The sequence below is a fragment of the Calonectris borealis genome, chromosome 16 (assembly GCF_964195595.1).
Source record: "Calonectris borealis chromosome 16, bCalBor7.hap1.2, whole genome shotgun sequence".
NCBI lineage: Eukaryota > Metazoa > Chordata > Aves > Procellariiformes > Procellariidae > Calonectris > Calonectris borealis.
The window spans coordinates 7606973-7622011 of NC_134327.1; the positions used below are offsets into that span (position 1 = coordinate 7606973).

Here is a 15039-nt window from a genome sequence, read left to right on the forward strand (position 1 = left end):
GGGAGCTCCTCGGGGACGCGTCTGGGTTGGCGCAGCCCGGCGGCAGCAGCGCGCCGAAGCGGAGCCCCCGGCAGCGGGATGGGGCAGGGGCCGGGGTCTCCCGCGCCTCTCCCTCGCCTCAGCCCTGGCGGGCAGGCGGGTCGCCAGCGGGGCGCCGTGTCGCCTCGCCGGGGGGCAGCGGCGCGTTGCATCACACGGGAGCGGCACGAACGAAGTAGGGGTACTCCGCAGGGAGGGACCCATGGAGGCAGTGGGGAGGGTCCCGGTGCGCGTTTCGCAGCGCGCTGTGGGGGCTGGCGGCGGAGGCGGCACAGCCTGCGGCGGGGAGCGAGCCCGCAGCCCGCCAGCCCGACAGGGGGCAGCACCCGCCGGCCCTGCCCGGCTCGGCTCGGCTCTTCCGGCAGCGCGGCCGGCGGCGCTGAGTCAGGGAGGCGGCGGCGGGATGCGGGCCCGGGCGGCGGCGGCGCTGGTCTGCGCGCTCTGCTGCGCCCTGGTGCGGGGCTCCGAGGACATCGTCGTGGGCTGCGGCGGCTTCGTCAAGTCCGACGTGGAGATCAACTACTCCCTGATCGAGGTGGGCGCCGCCGCCCCTGCCCTGCCCTCCCGTCCCCTCCCGTCAGCCGGCCGAGGCCGGGGAGGGCGCCCGGCGGCCCGAGCACCCCGTTCTGTCCGGCTGTAAAGGCTCGGCCTGGGGGTCTGGCTGCGCCGCGTGGCTTCAGCGGCGCTGGCCGCTGTTTGAGTTGACACTGGTTGCGGCGTGGTTTCGGCTGAAGTGGGGCTCTCCTTCAAGCGTTTTCTTCCGAGCCCGGGACTGAACTCTGCCGGCTTTGCCTGGCAGATTGTAGTCGTCTTGCAATAAACCTTTTCCCTGTTACCCCCTGGGGACACGCGGGTGCAGCTGTGTAAAAGCGCTTGGTTAGAGAATGCCTGGTTCCAGCTTTGCTCACGTTTTGTAAAATATCTTCTTGTCTTTTCTGTTTGTTTCTTTTAGATTAAGTTATATACAAAGCATGGTACTCTGAAATACCAGACAGATTGTGCTCCAAACAACGGGTATTTCATGATTCCCCTCTATGATAAGGTAAGAAACTGAAATACCAGTGCTGCCGCCTCTACGCTGGAGGCAGGAGCTGCTGGCAGATTAAACGTCAGAACAACACCCACTTGAGAAACATTTGAATCAGGACATTATTTAGTTTGTTTTGGACTAAACTTTCTATTGTTTCTTTTTGTAATGCAACTATTTTATTTCTCGGTGCTAAGTATTATCATGAGAACAGCTGCGGTGTTGTATTTGTGCTGTTTGTCTGTATGACTGCAGCATTGGGAGCCTGAGTTACTGCCAACAGCCATGTGCTAGCAGCTCTACAAATACTCACAAAAAGTACATGTTCCTACAGAGAACAGATAAAGCTTTCAGTTATCTACCTATAGAAATGAAAATAGATCTGTATGAGAATGTGTTTGATATGACTGAATTGAAAATAACTTGAATGACTAATTGCAGATATGTCTTAAGAAAATAATGATGCAGGAAGCTGGGAATGTATCAGAAGTTTGATGTCTATTTAGACTGGAAAAATGTTTACATTCAAATTAAATACAAGCTGCCCTCAGATGGTCTAAGTGTTTTGTTCTTTTAAAGAGTTAATTAACTTAGGAATCAGAAAGAAATCCTTCCCTTCCAAATCTAAGAATGTAAGATGCTTTCTGATCTCAGTGATTTCATTCTTAGGCCTTTGAACCTTTCCACGAACTTTCCTTTGCCATGAACTTCAGAACATATGTGGCAGAACATATGTGGTGCCCACTGTTTTAAAGAGGATCTCTGTGTAGATTAATACCCTTTTGGTGCAGAGCTTTTAAAAGGATTGAAATCTTGTTATCCCCTGTTTGGGCAGAATGGTTGAGTAGGACCTCCTAGTGGAAATACTAAAGGCTGATTTAGAGCACATCTGTTGGGGCAGGTAGAGATAGATTTGAACACTTTCTAACACTGAGCTGCTTCAACATGAGCCAGGTTTGGTCTGGAAGCGGTATAAACATGATGATACTTAATTTTTGCTCTAAGCTGGCTGGATGTGAGCCCAGCATCTGGGTAGGTATTGCTGCTTCTTTGAACAGAGTATCTTAGGTAGGAGGAAAGGAGATTGGGACACTTGTGTTACTCTCTGCAGCATGATGCTTGTGTTCTGACTTTTTTTTTCATCCTTTAGCTAAATTGAATTTAGATCAGTGAAGACAGTTATTGCTTTTTTATTTTTAGGGGGATTTCATTCTTAAAATTGAGCCTCCCCTAGGGTGGAGTTTCGGTAAGTGCTCATACGTCTTCTTACAATAGGACAGTGTTTCTGCAATGTGGGACTTAACTATCTCTGACTTGCAGTTGGCAGGGAAAATCAGGCGTTTTTCAAAAGAGATAAGCCTTGCTGTATGGTTTAAATAACTAAAATGTACTTACTGTACCAGGGAAAATAAAGCTGTAAGGTAGACACTGACAAAGTAACGCATGAACTGATTTGAAGCAATGTGGGTTTTTGACAGAAATGGCCGTAATGGGGGGGGAGAAGAGGATTTTCAACATCAGGATTTGTGGGTGCTATAACTTTGCTGAGGCAAGATTTCCAGAGCAACAATTGTGTGCTTGAGTTAATGCATTTCTGTGAGAGTTTTGTAAAGTAGAATTGCTTCATGATTGCTCCCTCACTACGTACCATGCTGTTTCATTGTTCTTCTCCTCCAGAACCAACCAGTGTAGACATCCATGTGGATGGCATTAATGACATTTGCACAAAGGGAGGTGATATTAACTTTGTGTTCACAGGGTTTTCTGTGAACGGAAAGGTTAGACTCCTTTATTTATTCCATCTTATGCTAATTCTACCTTCATAAAAACATTCTACTTCAACTCTGCAAGTTATTTTTATCCATTTATACTCTGGTTTCTCTTCATTTTGACAGGTTCTCAGCAAAGGTCAGGCATTAGGTCCTGCTGGGGTCCAGGTTGTACTGCGAAATGCTGGCAGTGACATAAACATACAAGCCACTATTACACAACCTGGAGGAAAGTGAGTGTGGGTGGTGCATACTGTTCATTTACACAAGATTCTTTCAATCCTGCCATATGGACTGGGATTATAGTAGTTCTGAAATATTTTTTCCTAACGTGTATAGAGTCTGAATTGTTTTTCTGTAAACAAATGTTTGCGATTATTTCTGAAGAGATGTAACCCCTTTCTTGCCTTACAGGTTTGCTTTCTTTAAAGTGCTTCCTGGTGAATATGAAATCTTTGCATCTCATCCTACCTGGATGTTGAAAGAGGTTAGAGCCTACGAAAGTTTTGGTTTACCTGTTTAGTGGGGGCGGATCTGCTAAACCTTGCCTTGATCAACTAGTGTGAGGAAGGGTTTTTGTGAGTGGACAAGGTTAATGGAGTTTTCATAAATTTGATTTAGGTAGTCAAGAAACTGCCTCATGCAGGTCCTGTTTGGAGAGAGTGGAGCCAGCCAGGGAATGACTGGCTGTTATTTAGGTGCTGTAAATGAGATCTAATGCCTACTTTTGATGAAAATGTGTGTGTTTCTGTGTTTCAGTCAAACACAGTGGTACGGGTGACAAGTTCTAATGCTTATGCTGCCAGCCCTCTGATTGTTGCCGGCTACAATGTTTCTGGGTCAGTAAGGAGTGATGGAGAACCAATGAAAGGGGTCATGTTTCTCCTGTTCTCTTCTTCAGTCACTAAAGAGGTAATGGTGTATCAGTACCTTTTCAATATGAGTATGGACGTAAATAAGAGGCAGCTAAATAGCTTCTAGATTCATATTGCCCTGTTACTCATCTCTGTCCTTCGTTGAGCTTGGCTTACAGAAAACATAAACTGTACAACCCCCTCAAGCTGTATTTTTTTGTTTGTTTTTTGAGTGTTTTTTTTTCAACAAGGCCCTTGTAATACAACATTTGTGTACATGCTGAGTTTTCACATGACCTCCATGGAATTACTCAGATGTGTAACACAATAGCTATCTGTTTAAATGTTGGCAAAATTGAGGCCTAAGGTCTACATATTTTTTGGACACAAGAAATTAAAAAATTCTTTTAATTTCAACTCTTTTGAACTCTTTATTATTGTTTTCAAACAACCAGATTCCTCAACAATCAGGCTGTTCAGGGACATAGAAGACTTAAGACCTGAACTGAAGCAAGCAAGAAGTGCAAAATATAATATGGTTCACAGCATGTTATTGATCTATACATTCCCTGTGGGTCAGCAGGGTTAAGAGCTACAATTTTAAGACCGTTTTTCCAGTTACACCTTTTTGCATGTTAAATGTTGGTTAGTAAATGTGTTCCCTCGTGAGGATGACACTCCTCCATGGTGAAAGACCAGCTTCTGGCACAAGACACGAAGTGTTACCAGACAAGCCCTGAAATTCACTGTACAGTAGCTGTAATTTGTCTTCAGCATGAGATCTTAATTGCTCTTTGCCCTCGTGATGTGAAGACAAAGTTCAACAGCTTCTATTGCCACCTTAAAAGTGTGTTATGAAATGAGTGTGAAACATTTGGTCATGTTCTGTGATTTGTTATGTAGAGTAGAGCTCTGTTCTGTAATATTAACCTTGTCCACAGAACTGAAGTCAATTAATGTTAAGACATGCAGTGCAGTTCTGGGGTACTGAGGGATGCTGAATTTCCCAGTTTTCTGTCTTTGTTACCATAAAGTTGATTATTGGTTGTTTTTTCCTCTTTTACCTATGAATTATAAGCCATGCTATCAAACTTTGCCTCTAAAACGGTTTTGTACTTCCCATCCTTCATTCACAGTGTAGTATTTTGAACCCTCCTACATCCCCCCTGAAATTATTTTCTCTGTTCTCCCACGGGAAAAAAGTTGTATTGGATTTATTGCCACAGGATGTTGTGGGCTGCAGTATTTCTCCTGTGGATGGATTCCAGCCAAGAGATGAGTCTCTATCCTATTTGTGCAATGTTGTATCAAAAGAAGATGGATCTTTCACCTTTCTTTCTCTGCCAAGTGGGAAATACACTGTGGTAAGTAGCTAGAAAGTTCATTGCTTGTTTATCCATTGGGTTGTTAACTTTCATTTTCTAAACTAGATCATGCATAACTCTGTAGCTGTTAAAACAGAAATAGTTGAAATATTTTGAATTGGATGAAATAATTGGACGAGGAACCTCCAACCTAAAGTATAGGACAGTGAAGTCAGTTGCTGTGTTAGGGCTCTGTTGTGTGGTTTCTGAGGAAGGACTTATTTGCAAATCAGGCTCTGAATTATCCAGATATATTGGCTAGTCACAGAACCACACCTAGAGGCTCCTGGGAGACTGAAAGTTTCTGTTGACTACAGCCACCTCATCTCCTTTAAGGTCTCTGTTTTCTTTTTTGCCCATTCTCTTTATTATGTCCAGGTAGTGTGGGAGCATGGTTGTCTGTGCACTGCCTAGAGTGATTGTTCTGCCTTTTCAGTCTGCATGATCTAGAAGTGGGATTCAAACTTCTCTCATTCCTTTAACCCTTCTAGCAATCATACATTCTATCTCTAAGCTCTTGCACATCCAAGTACCTTTGCTGTATCCTGAGTAGAGGGTTACTTTTCGGTCTCTTCAGATAATCTTATATGGTTTCCATTAAACAGTCTTGAATTACTGCCTTTATTCTTGTCTCCGTCCCTCTGAGTTATTTTTTCCAGGGAGTTTGCAGTCCATTCAGCCCTTCATAGAGATGTCTGGTGGTGCTAAGGACACGGAAAACGGTAAAGGAAAACAATTCTGTCGTCATAACTTCTTACGAGTCAAAATGATGTGTCTTCTTTCAGATACCATTCTACAGAGGGGAGAGAATTACCTTCGATGTTGCTCCATCTAGATTGGACTTCCTTGTAGAGCATGACAGTTTACAAATTGAGGTAAGGCATTCAGAGGAAATAATCTTTTTGTGCCATTCATTCCTGTAAAAGTATAACTGATTTTAGCAGAAAGCAGGTGTATTATGGAAAAACATTTTTGTAAGAAGTTTGAAGACATTTGTTACGTATACCCTCTTGCACAGCAAGTAGAAGACAATATCTGGCATCGTGCTGTGTTTCTACACTTCAGTCCCTTTTAGTAGGAAGGAGCAAAATAGGAAAAAGCTGTTTACTATGTTCACTTTCATGTGCATGTTGCAAACAGGCAATAATCTTTCAGATTGCTTAAATTTACTCATTCAGACTGTCGGATCTCTGGAGAAGAGCCTGTAAGTTTGTACGGTTTGCAGAGTGCCTTGTGTAATGGCATTATGATCTGTGACTTGAGCCTTATGAACTGTTCTGATGCAGATAAATTGAGAATCTGTTCCTGTACTTAGAGGAACAGTATGCCTGGAGATTGATATGTACTTTCATTGTGACTATGCTGGTAAATTTTTTTCCTAAAGCTGGAAAGAAATTTCCTTTATATGTGTGTGTGGGGAAAACAGTCGGTGTTGATTGCTTAGATGTGTGTTTGCTTTTACTGAGTAAAGATTAATGTTAACTTTTTTCCTATTTCAGCCTGTTTTCCATGTGATGGGTTTCTCTGTCACAGGCAGGGTGTTGAATGGTCCTGAAGGAGAAGGAGTTGCCGATGCCACTGTGACTCTGAACAATCAGATTAAAGGTATGCAGGAGTCTTGGTCTTTATTGCTACAGGGAAGCCTGTATTAAGCTTAAGTACAGGACTAGTGTATAAGATGGAATTAAGCCTTCAGGATAATACACTACTTCTGTTGCAATTTATTTGAAATATTAAACTGGTTTTCATGCAGTTAATTAATTTTGCATTTTCTTGCTTAGATGAGAGTATTAGGTGTTCATTTGTTTTGCTGTAGAAAAATTCTTGTATTTTCTTTCAACCATATGCCAAATTGTGCTTTGAAATACAGAAATGAAGGTTGGTCTAGTAAGAAAGCATAGTATTGTTTCTTTGCCGTGCAATGTAAATTAAAAATAGCCTAAAGCAGTGGATGCCCTCTATCTCTTTTGACATATAAGGGTAGACAGTCAAGACATGCTCTGACTTTCTTGTTACAGTAAAAACAAAAGCTGATGGCTCTTTCCGCCTTGAGAACATAACAACAGGTACATACACAATTCATGCCAGGAAAGAACATCTCTTCTTTGATACTATTACAGTAAAGATTGCACCAAATACACCTCAGCTAGCAAACATCATTGCAACAGGGTAAGTACTGGTGTCATGATGAAAATGTAATTTATATGCAGACAAGGTCTTAAAAATGGGTGATCCTTTCCCATGTCATGCCCAGACTTGTGTACTGTTGTCGGGAGCTAAATATTGCTCGAGGAATTCAAGGTTGATAAGACAGCATGAATGCAGTGGAATGTTTTGTCCACAGTATCTTGCTCATACTAGGAAAGATTTAGAGCGCCCTCTTAATAACCTCTCCCTTGCAAATGAAGACGCTAAGACATGGGTATATTGAGCAATTATAGAACTGTATGTGAACCAAGAAAGGAACGGAGAGGCTTTCTGCTGCTGATGCTGCCCTTCAGACACCCTCCTTCTGTGCAAGAGTGGAGTTACGTAACTGTCTGGTGCGCTGTTGTACCAAACCTCTTTTGTTATTCATCACTGTCATGGTTTAACCTGGCAGGCAGCGAAACACCACGCAGCCGCTTGCTCACTCCCCGCCCCCACCCCCTGGTGGGACCGGGAGAGAATTGGGAGGGTAAGAGTGAGAAAAACTCATGGGTTGAGATAAAGACAGTTTAATAGAATAGAAAAGGGAAAACAATAATAATAATAATAATAATGATGATAATGATAGAATACGCAAAATGAGTGATGCACAATGCAATTGCTCACCACCTGCGCTGACCGATAACCAAGTAGTGATCGCTACTTCCTGGATCACGCCTACCATTCATATACTAAGCATGACGTCACATGGTATGGAATACCCTGTTGGCCAGCTGGGCCAGCTGTCCTGGCTGTGCTCCCTCCCAGCCTCTGCTTGGTAGCGTGGAAGCTGTCCTTGACAGGGTACTTAGCAACAACTGAAAACATCAGTGTGTTATCAACATTCTTCTCATACTAAATCCAAAACACAGCACTAGGAAGAAATTTAACTCTATCCCAGGCAAAACCAGGACAATCACTCTCAAGGTCATAGTTGTCTTATGTACATATATTTTCTTTCTCTTGTTTGTGATTCTTTGAGTGCTGGGCATAAGCCTGTATAATGGTAACAGGATGATTTTGGGAGTGTAAGGCAGTGGTGGGAGATACAGTGTGAGCTGAGGAAGACAAAAGGGGCATGGTTCTCTGTCCGGGACCTTCTCCCGAAGGACAAAATAGTGGCAACCTTCTGGAGAAGTGAAAGCTAGGAATTTACTGAGGCAATTGGCAACTAGCTCATGCAGTCTTAGCTAGCTAATTAGAAAAAAAAAACCTGCGTGCTGTAAAATGATCAGTTACAGTTTTTCCAGTTACTAAATATGTTGTACTGTTGAAGGTGAAAAGTAAAACTTAACAGCTTCTAATTTGTCATCTTATCTTGTGTTTTCACAAACGTAGGTGTACTGGGCTTGTGTTCAAGTGAATTACCTATCATATTTGAGGTCTTTGACACAAAACATTTCAAACCATTTAAAAACTGAGGGATAGCAATGCTAAGTCAATTGCCTGCTTAGCCAAAAAAAAAAAAAAAAAAAAAAAGGAAGAAAAAAAGCTTGAAGTGATTGGGTTGGTGGGGGGCAAGAGCAAAGCAAGTTGCTTGGAAATAAAAACATAACATAATATGGTGACTTCACTGTAAAATAAAAGATCCCATTTATAGTACATGAGTTTGCGCTTGCTCCACTGTGTTCGCTTATAGTATCTCTTTGATGTGAACATTGTTTCAGGAGAAATCCATTCCAATTCATGTGTTAGTATGTCAACATAGTGAGGTTTACTTTTCAAGGAAATTTTGAAACAAGTACTTTTTTATGAGCTTTGTCAAATCAAGATATGTATTCTGATGGCTGGCTTTTATTTAACAGATTCAGCGTGTGTGGCCAGATCTCAGTAACTCGTTTCCCTGACACAGTCAAACAGATTAGTAAATACAAGGTAACCATGATGCCTCAAGGCAAGGACAAAGCATCTCTGGTTACAACGGAAACTGACCCTCACGGGGCATTTTGTTTTAAAGCAAAATCGGGTACATACAATGTTCAGGTAAGAATGAGCTTCCATTTCTTCATTGTAGAACTGTTACGAGGTTTTAGAAGATTTTAAACATTTAATTTCTAAAATTTGAGAAGTTGAATTTAGATTTACCTGGTCCTTTTCTCCTGTTTGCACTAATTAAACAATGGCAGTTATTTCCTTTTTTTTTTTTTCCTTAATAAGCTGAGATTCCCGTGCTCCTTGTTCTTTACACTTGCTAAAAGGAGATCAGACCATTGAGGTTGAAAGTTCTTATTTCTCTCTCCTCTTCGTTGTGATGTCCCTTAGATCGCTTCTTATCTTAATATATTATCCTATGAGTGAGACATGTAATGTGTACCTTTCTCAGGTGCTTAAATGGTTCCTGAGATTATAGGTCACAGCAGAACCTGTAGCACAACCACTATGAATTTTGCATTGTGGGAGGTGGTGCAGGCTGAAAGATAAGGAAGTGCATGGCTATAAGGCCTCTAACTGTCCTTATAAATAATGAAATAACCTAATGTAGAACCAGCAGTACATCCTGAAGTGAAATTCACTCAGACTTTTGAAACTGAGCTGTTTGGAGGATTTTTTGCTCAGTTTTATTTCAGTTCTTTGGAAGATTTTTAATACAGAATTTTGAAAAGCATATTTGGGAGGCTGGTTTTGCTTTGCCTGGGATTTACAGTAAATTTCAATTTTCTAATTTCTGATAAGTGGATTGAACTCAGCAGAGTGGGTGTATTTGGACCAGTATTTAAAAACTGGTGATGTCTTGATGTCATGTACTCTACAGGTAATTATTCCAGAGGCTGAGACCAGAGCAGGATTGGCTTTGAAACCCAAAATGTTCCCTGTCACTGTTACAGACAGACCAGTAATGGATGTGACCTTCTCTCAGTTTTTGGCGTCTGTCTCAGGGAAGATCTCTTGTTTAGGTAAGCCAATTTTGAAAGTGAAGTGGAAACGGGAACAGAGAACTTTAGCACTGCGTGTGTGAATGAGTACTGTTTAGATCAAGACATTTGCTGTGGTTAGCCCCATCAGCAGGTAAGTGAATTAACTTCCAGCACAAAGGTAAAGCGGCTCTTTTTTTGGGAGACCTTACAGCCTAATAAGGTACCTTAATAAAGTTTGGAGTGAAGTTAGGTACCTATTTTTAATACTTGCTAGGAATAAGCAATTCCTTCCTCAGGAAGGAATTATGACCTGTTTGCCTTCGTCAGAAGGTGGGTAAGTTCTGGAAGAAAGTGCTCCTGGCTGACATTAGGGATACTGTACATCAATCAGAGAAGTACTGGAGGCAAAAAAGACATTTTTTAAAAAAAAAAAAAAAAGCAGTGCATGTGAAAACCTGTAGGATAGAGGCTCAGACTGTTAACAGAAGCTTGCAATCTCTTTTCTTTCATAAGCTTTTTGTCTTTATTTTAGTCTAAGGTCCTCTTTCCTGCTATTTTCCTTGGTTACCCACTGATTTCAGCAGATGGTGATTGGAGCTCGACTTTTGTCATTTTCACCCCTTCCTTTTTCCTCTCTAAATCATCTCTGCACTTGGTTTTCTGTCTGTCAGGTGTTTTCTGGGCCCTGTAGTCTCTGCAGAGCAAGGTGGACCGAGGCATTTAATGTTGGCCTCTGGCTGTTACTTGCCGTTAGATAAAAGAATATGATTAACAGTCTCAAACTTCCTGAAGAATGCAAAAAAGCACTGGTAAACATGTGCTTAAGAAATAAGAGTAAGAGTTCTAATTGGAAATGTTCTCTACTGGAAGAGAGTAATCATTTTAATCTTGGTACACGTGAAGCTCACTTGGAGTGGGGGTTTTGGAGGCCAAGCTGGCAAGCCAGAATGCAGTCTCATTTTCTGCTGTCTTTTCTGCACAGATGCTTGTGGTGATCTGATGATGACATTACAGTCTGTGAGCCGCCAGGGTGAAAAACGCAACCTACAGCTCTCTGGAAACATGGACTCGGTGGCCTTCACATTTGAAAATGTGCTACCTGGCAGATACAAAGGTAGGATTATGGGGAGCTGATTGAAGTGTTACCTCAATCACTAAATTTGTGACTTAATCTGTATACTTCTGTTATTGTGGATACTATTTACAGTATGCCCAACATGCAACTAGTTCTGAAACTTGAGAGAATCTGGAAAAATACTACATAACAGTGCAGCAAGTTTTCTTAATCTTGTATGTTTAACCCGTTTGTCTTTGTCAGCTTACCGGTAACTGCTCCCCTAAGTTTTAGGGTCTACATGGCTGGTGTGAGAAAAAAGGGCTTTATCATGAACTGACTTGTCCCAAGCCTAAGAACAGGGGCCCACCCTAGTTCTTCTGCTTCCAGAGTACCTCTCCTAAGAGCAATATGTGTTTTGGCCAGCCTGCCTTCGCCTACTATGAAAATAAATTGTTTTCCAGGGAAAGGTATAGAAGGAGTATATACAGACTGCTCTTTTTATACATGAGTCAGAACATCTTTCCTCCAGGTGAAATTGGAGTTACGTTCTGATGTCTGCTAGGCTTCTTTGGCTATCACAATGGTAGTGCACATTGGTCACCCTGGAAGGTTCTGCAGACTTCATTATTCCTTTTTATAATTCCTTTTCTGTTATGAGATGTGCTGGATTCCTGGTGATGCTGCAGTGCTGTGAGCCAGGTCTGTTGCTACAGTCATTGTATATCTGGCTTTGAAGATTATTGTCAGGGAAGTTAATGATACAAGCTTTTTTTATACCACCCTGCCCTTATTCACACAGTTTTACATTACTAAAATGCTTTATGTGATGTGTATTCTAGTAAGCATTGTACATGAAGACTGGTGCTGGAAGAATAAGTCTTTGGAGTTGGAAGTCATGGAGGAAGATGTTTCGGGAGTAGAATTCAGGCAGACTGGATATATGCTGAGGTGTTCTCTTTCTCATGCAATTACACTGGTATGTAGGTAACAAACGTCCTTGTATTTTTTTAATGAACTTGTGTAGCTAGGTTGGATTATGCTTCGAATCAAGGCTTTCTCATGTCTCTAGGGAGTCATATAGCACAGCAACATTGATGTTTAGAGTGCTTTAGATTTGTCTCTTAGATTTGGTAAAATGGATTTGTGTTGTTAGCTGCTATAAAAGAGAAGCATTAATGTATCTTTAGGCAAATACTGTTTTCATTTTGTTGTTTGGTAGTTACAAATAGTGAATTGTGTTGTGGCTTCACAGGAATTTTATCAGGATGGAAATGGACCAGAGAACGTTGGTGTTTATAACCTGTCCAAAGGAGTTAATAGATTCTGTCTTTCAAAGCCAGGTAACAGCTCTAAAATGTTAGTTTAAAAAACGAAAAAGAACCAGTCAACTAATACTGCTGGGAATTTAAAAAAAAAAAACAAAACCAAACTGTTGTGGTTTCTGAGGTTTCTGAGAGGCATTGTTTTATTGACATGTGTATATAAATGCTCTGTTCTAAGTTTTTGAATTCTCCTACTATTTAGTCCTTCACCTAAATATAGATTGAGAAGTAAAATTTTTTTTTTTTTTTGGACTCGGTGAAGGGCTTTGATCTTTGATGAATGAAGAGCATGTTAAAATAATTTTGTTCCTATGGGTCACATTAGAATGTAACTGACAAATAGAAGTTTCATTTCAATACAGGATTCTTGAGGGATACCTGTTAAAAGTACCACAGGATTATCTATAACAGGAAAAAACAATGTTTTAAAATTAGTTTGTTTTTTTTTTCCTCTTTTTCATGTCTTAGAGCTAATTCTCTGTTATGGCCCGTTAGCAAAACAGTTAACAAATACGTTTGGTTTTGATTCAGTTTTCAGCTTTGAACATTTCATCCTTAGAGCCAGCGGTCTCATTCACAATACAATAATAAAATGGTTCTGTAATCAGTCAAAGGGTATCAGCTACGGGACTGTAATAGGTTACTTCTGAGCTTGTTTGGTTTGTTGTGTTTGTAATTATGTTTATCTGTAGTGATGCCTAATTGTGTTTTGTATAAGTGTACGTTAGAAACACTGCGCAGCTTCCAATAGTGATCTATGGCTGAACAGAGGTGAATTAATTTACAAGTGTCTGTGTGAAAGGCAGTAGATATATAGTCAAATTTTGTAATTGTTTCTATACCTCAGGTCTCATGTGATTTTGAGAATTCAGCCAACACAGTAAACTTGAATTTTTTCAGCGAATCGTTCTTTCACTTAATCTTTACAGGTGTATATGAAGTGACCCCGCGTTCCTGCCACCAGTTTGAACATGAGTATTACACTTACGACACGTAAGAGCAAAATCTGTTTTGATCTTATGCCTATCAGTATGCTTTCATAAAGCTTCCTTCTGCAGCTGCTTTCTTTCAGCGATTCAGGATGTGTTGCTATGACTGTCTCTAACCAATAGAGGGAAGCTTTAGCAAAGTGTATCAGATGTGGTTTTGCCCTTTCTAGTCTTAAAAAAAAAAATCAACTAATGATAGGCTTTAAAGGTGCTTTTCCTGCTTGAAATGGATATTTTTGTCAGCCTTCTGTCTAATATTGGTTTTGCTTTGTAACAAAGCAGAGAGATTTCAGTGGAAACTGTTGATCACTTGTGAGAGTCGAAATGCAAAAGATGGGATAATAAGTTTACTAGGAGGCATATACCACCGTTGTATGTCCCTAGTGCCATGACTCTGTGGTGATTTGATTCTGTTCACCCCAGTTTTTGCAAGCTGAATAAATATTCACCCTAATCACAAGTAAGCAGTGCTGATCTTCCTAAGTCAGTCATGTTTTACTAGTTATTTCTAGGTTATGGTCTGGCAACGTGCTTAATGGCTCTTTGCCGCCAAAGAGAGGATTTCTGCTCCCAGACTACTTCTAATTCATTAACATGGCAGAAAACGAATTCAGCATTAAAATCTGACTCTTTTCTGCTGTGTTAGTGGATGAAAAGTACTTCAAAGAGAGATGTGCTAAACATGAGAGCCGGCACAAAGTGAGTGAATGGGTAGAAGCAGAAACCCTCTTTTGGTAGCAAAGCACTATTAGACTTGGGGCATTTTGGTGAAATATGTCTAATGTGACAAACTTTTGAGTGTCCTTCTGCTGTGTGTAAAGGGATTGTACATATGAAATCAATTAAATCAGCTTTAGTTTGAGAGGAAGCAGGAGGCACAAAGGAAGGAATTGATTTGGCCAATGTCATGCAGTGGTTTGGAGTTCAGAGCTGGAAAATCCTCCCTTTCCAATATGCTATCATCTCAGCACTACAGCTTTGCTGTGTCATTTGTACATCATCTTTTATAAAGCACTTCAACCTTAGGGAAGGGAGCACAAACTCTGCTAAATAAGATTTGGTTATTTTCTTTAGGAGGGGGACCTTGAATTCATCTCTTTGTTACTTTGATTTACAGGTCCTCTCCTAGTATACTGACGCTCACTGCAGTTCGACACCATGTCCTTGGCACGATTGTAACAGATAAACTGATGGATGTGACTATTACCATTAAGTAAGAACAAAGAAATCTTAGGGCTACAAAAAGGGGAAGAAAAAAAGACATCTCTCTCATAAAGTTTTACTCTGGTTTTAATACCGCAGTGGCTGCTTTCTAAGGGGATGGCATCCAACTCTAGACTGCAAAAGGTTTTTATGCTAAGCTGTGCTTTGAGTTCTTTGTAGATGGATAAATAATTCCCAGCCCTCATTTTGACCATTGTCACTTCATTTCAATATAGCCCCTTTCTACTTGTGTGTCATGGTAAAAAGGAACGATTTTTTGAGTTTTATACACTTTAATGAACTGAAATTTCAGAATTCAGAGGGTATTGTTTTAGCTTAGGTCTGAGCTCTTTAGCACTGGCATCTATTTTTT

General features: G+C 41.0%; 1 protein-coding gene across 2 annotated transcripts in view; it reads left to right on the top strand.

The window, feature by feature from the left end:
* Window positions 1-398: 398 nt before the first annotated feature.
* NOMO2 (NODAL modulator 2) overlaps window positions 399-15039 on the top strand; it is a 29952-nt gene continuing 15311 nt past the window's right edge. Inside the window, exons 1-18 of one of the 2 annotated variants that reach the window (XM_075165087.1) lie at window positions 399-574; window positions 992-1081; window positions 2267-2312; window positions 2744-2844; window positions 2962-3068; window positions 3250-3322; window positions 3595-3747; window positions 4916-5053; window positions 5839-5928; window positions 6553-6658; window positions 7072-7222; window positions 9046-9223; window positions 9993-10134; window positions 11078-11209; window positions 11992-12128; window positions 12405-12492; window positions 13404-13467; window positions 14581-14676. In XM_075165087.1, the coding sequence (XP_075021188.1) occupies window positions 443-574; window positions 992-1081; window positions 2267-2312; window positions 2744-2844; window positions 2962-3068; window positions 3250-3322; window positions 3595-3747; window positions 4916-5053; window positions 5839-5928; window positions 6553-6658; window positions 7072-7222; window positions 9046-9223; window positions 9993-10134; window positions 11078-11209; window positions 11992-12128; window positions 12405-12492; window positions 13404-13467; window positions 14581-14676 (2024 nt within the window). In that variant the 5' untranslated portion in view covers window positions 399-442. Of the gene's footprint in view, window positions 575-991; window positions 1082-2266; window positions 2313-2743; window positions 2845-2961; window positions 3069-3249; window positions 3323-3594; window positions 3748-4915; window positions 5054-5838; window positions 5929-6552; window positions 6659-7071; window positions 7223-9045; window positions 9224-9992; window positions 10135-11077; window positions 11210-11991; window positions 12129-12404; window positions 12493-13403; window positions 13468-14580; window positions 14677-15039 lie in introns of those variants that run through there. The other variant, XM_075165088.1, reaches the window with a different exon arrangement.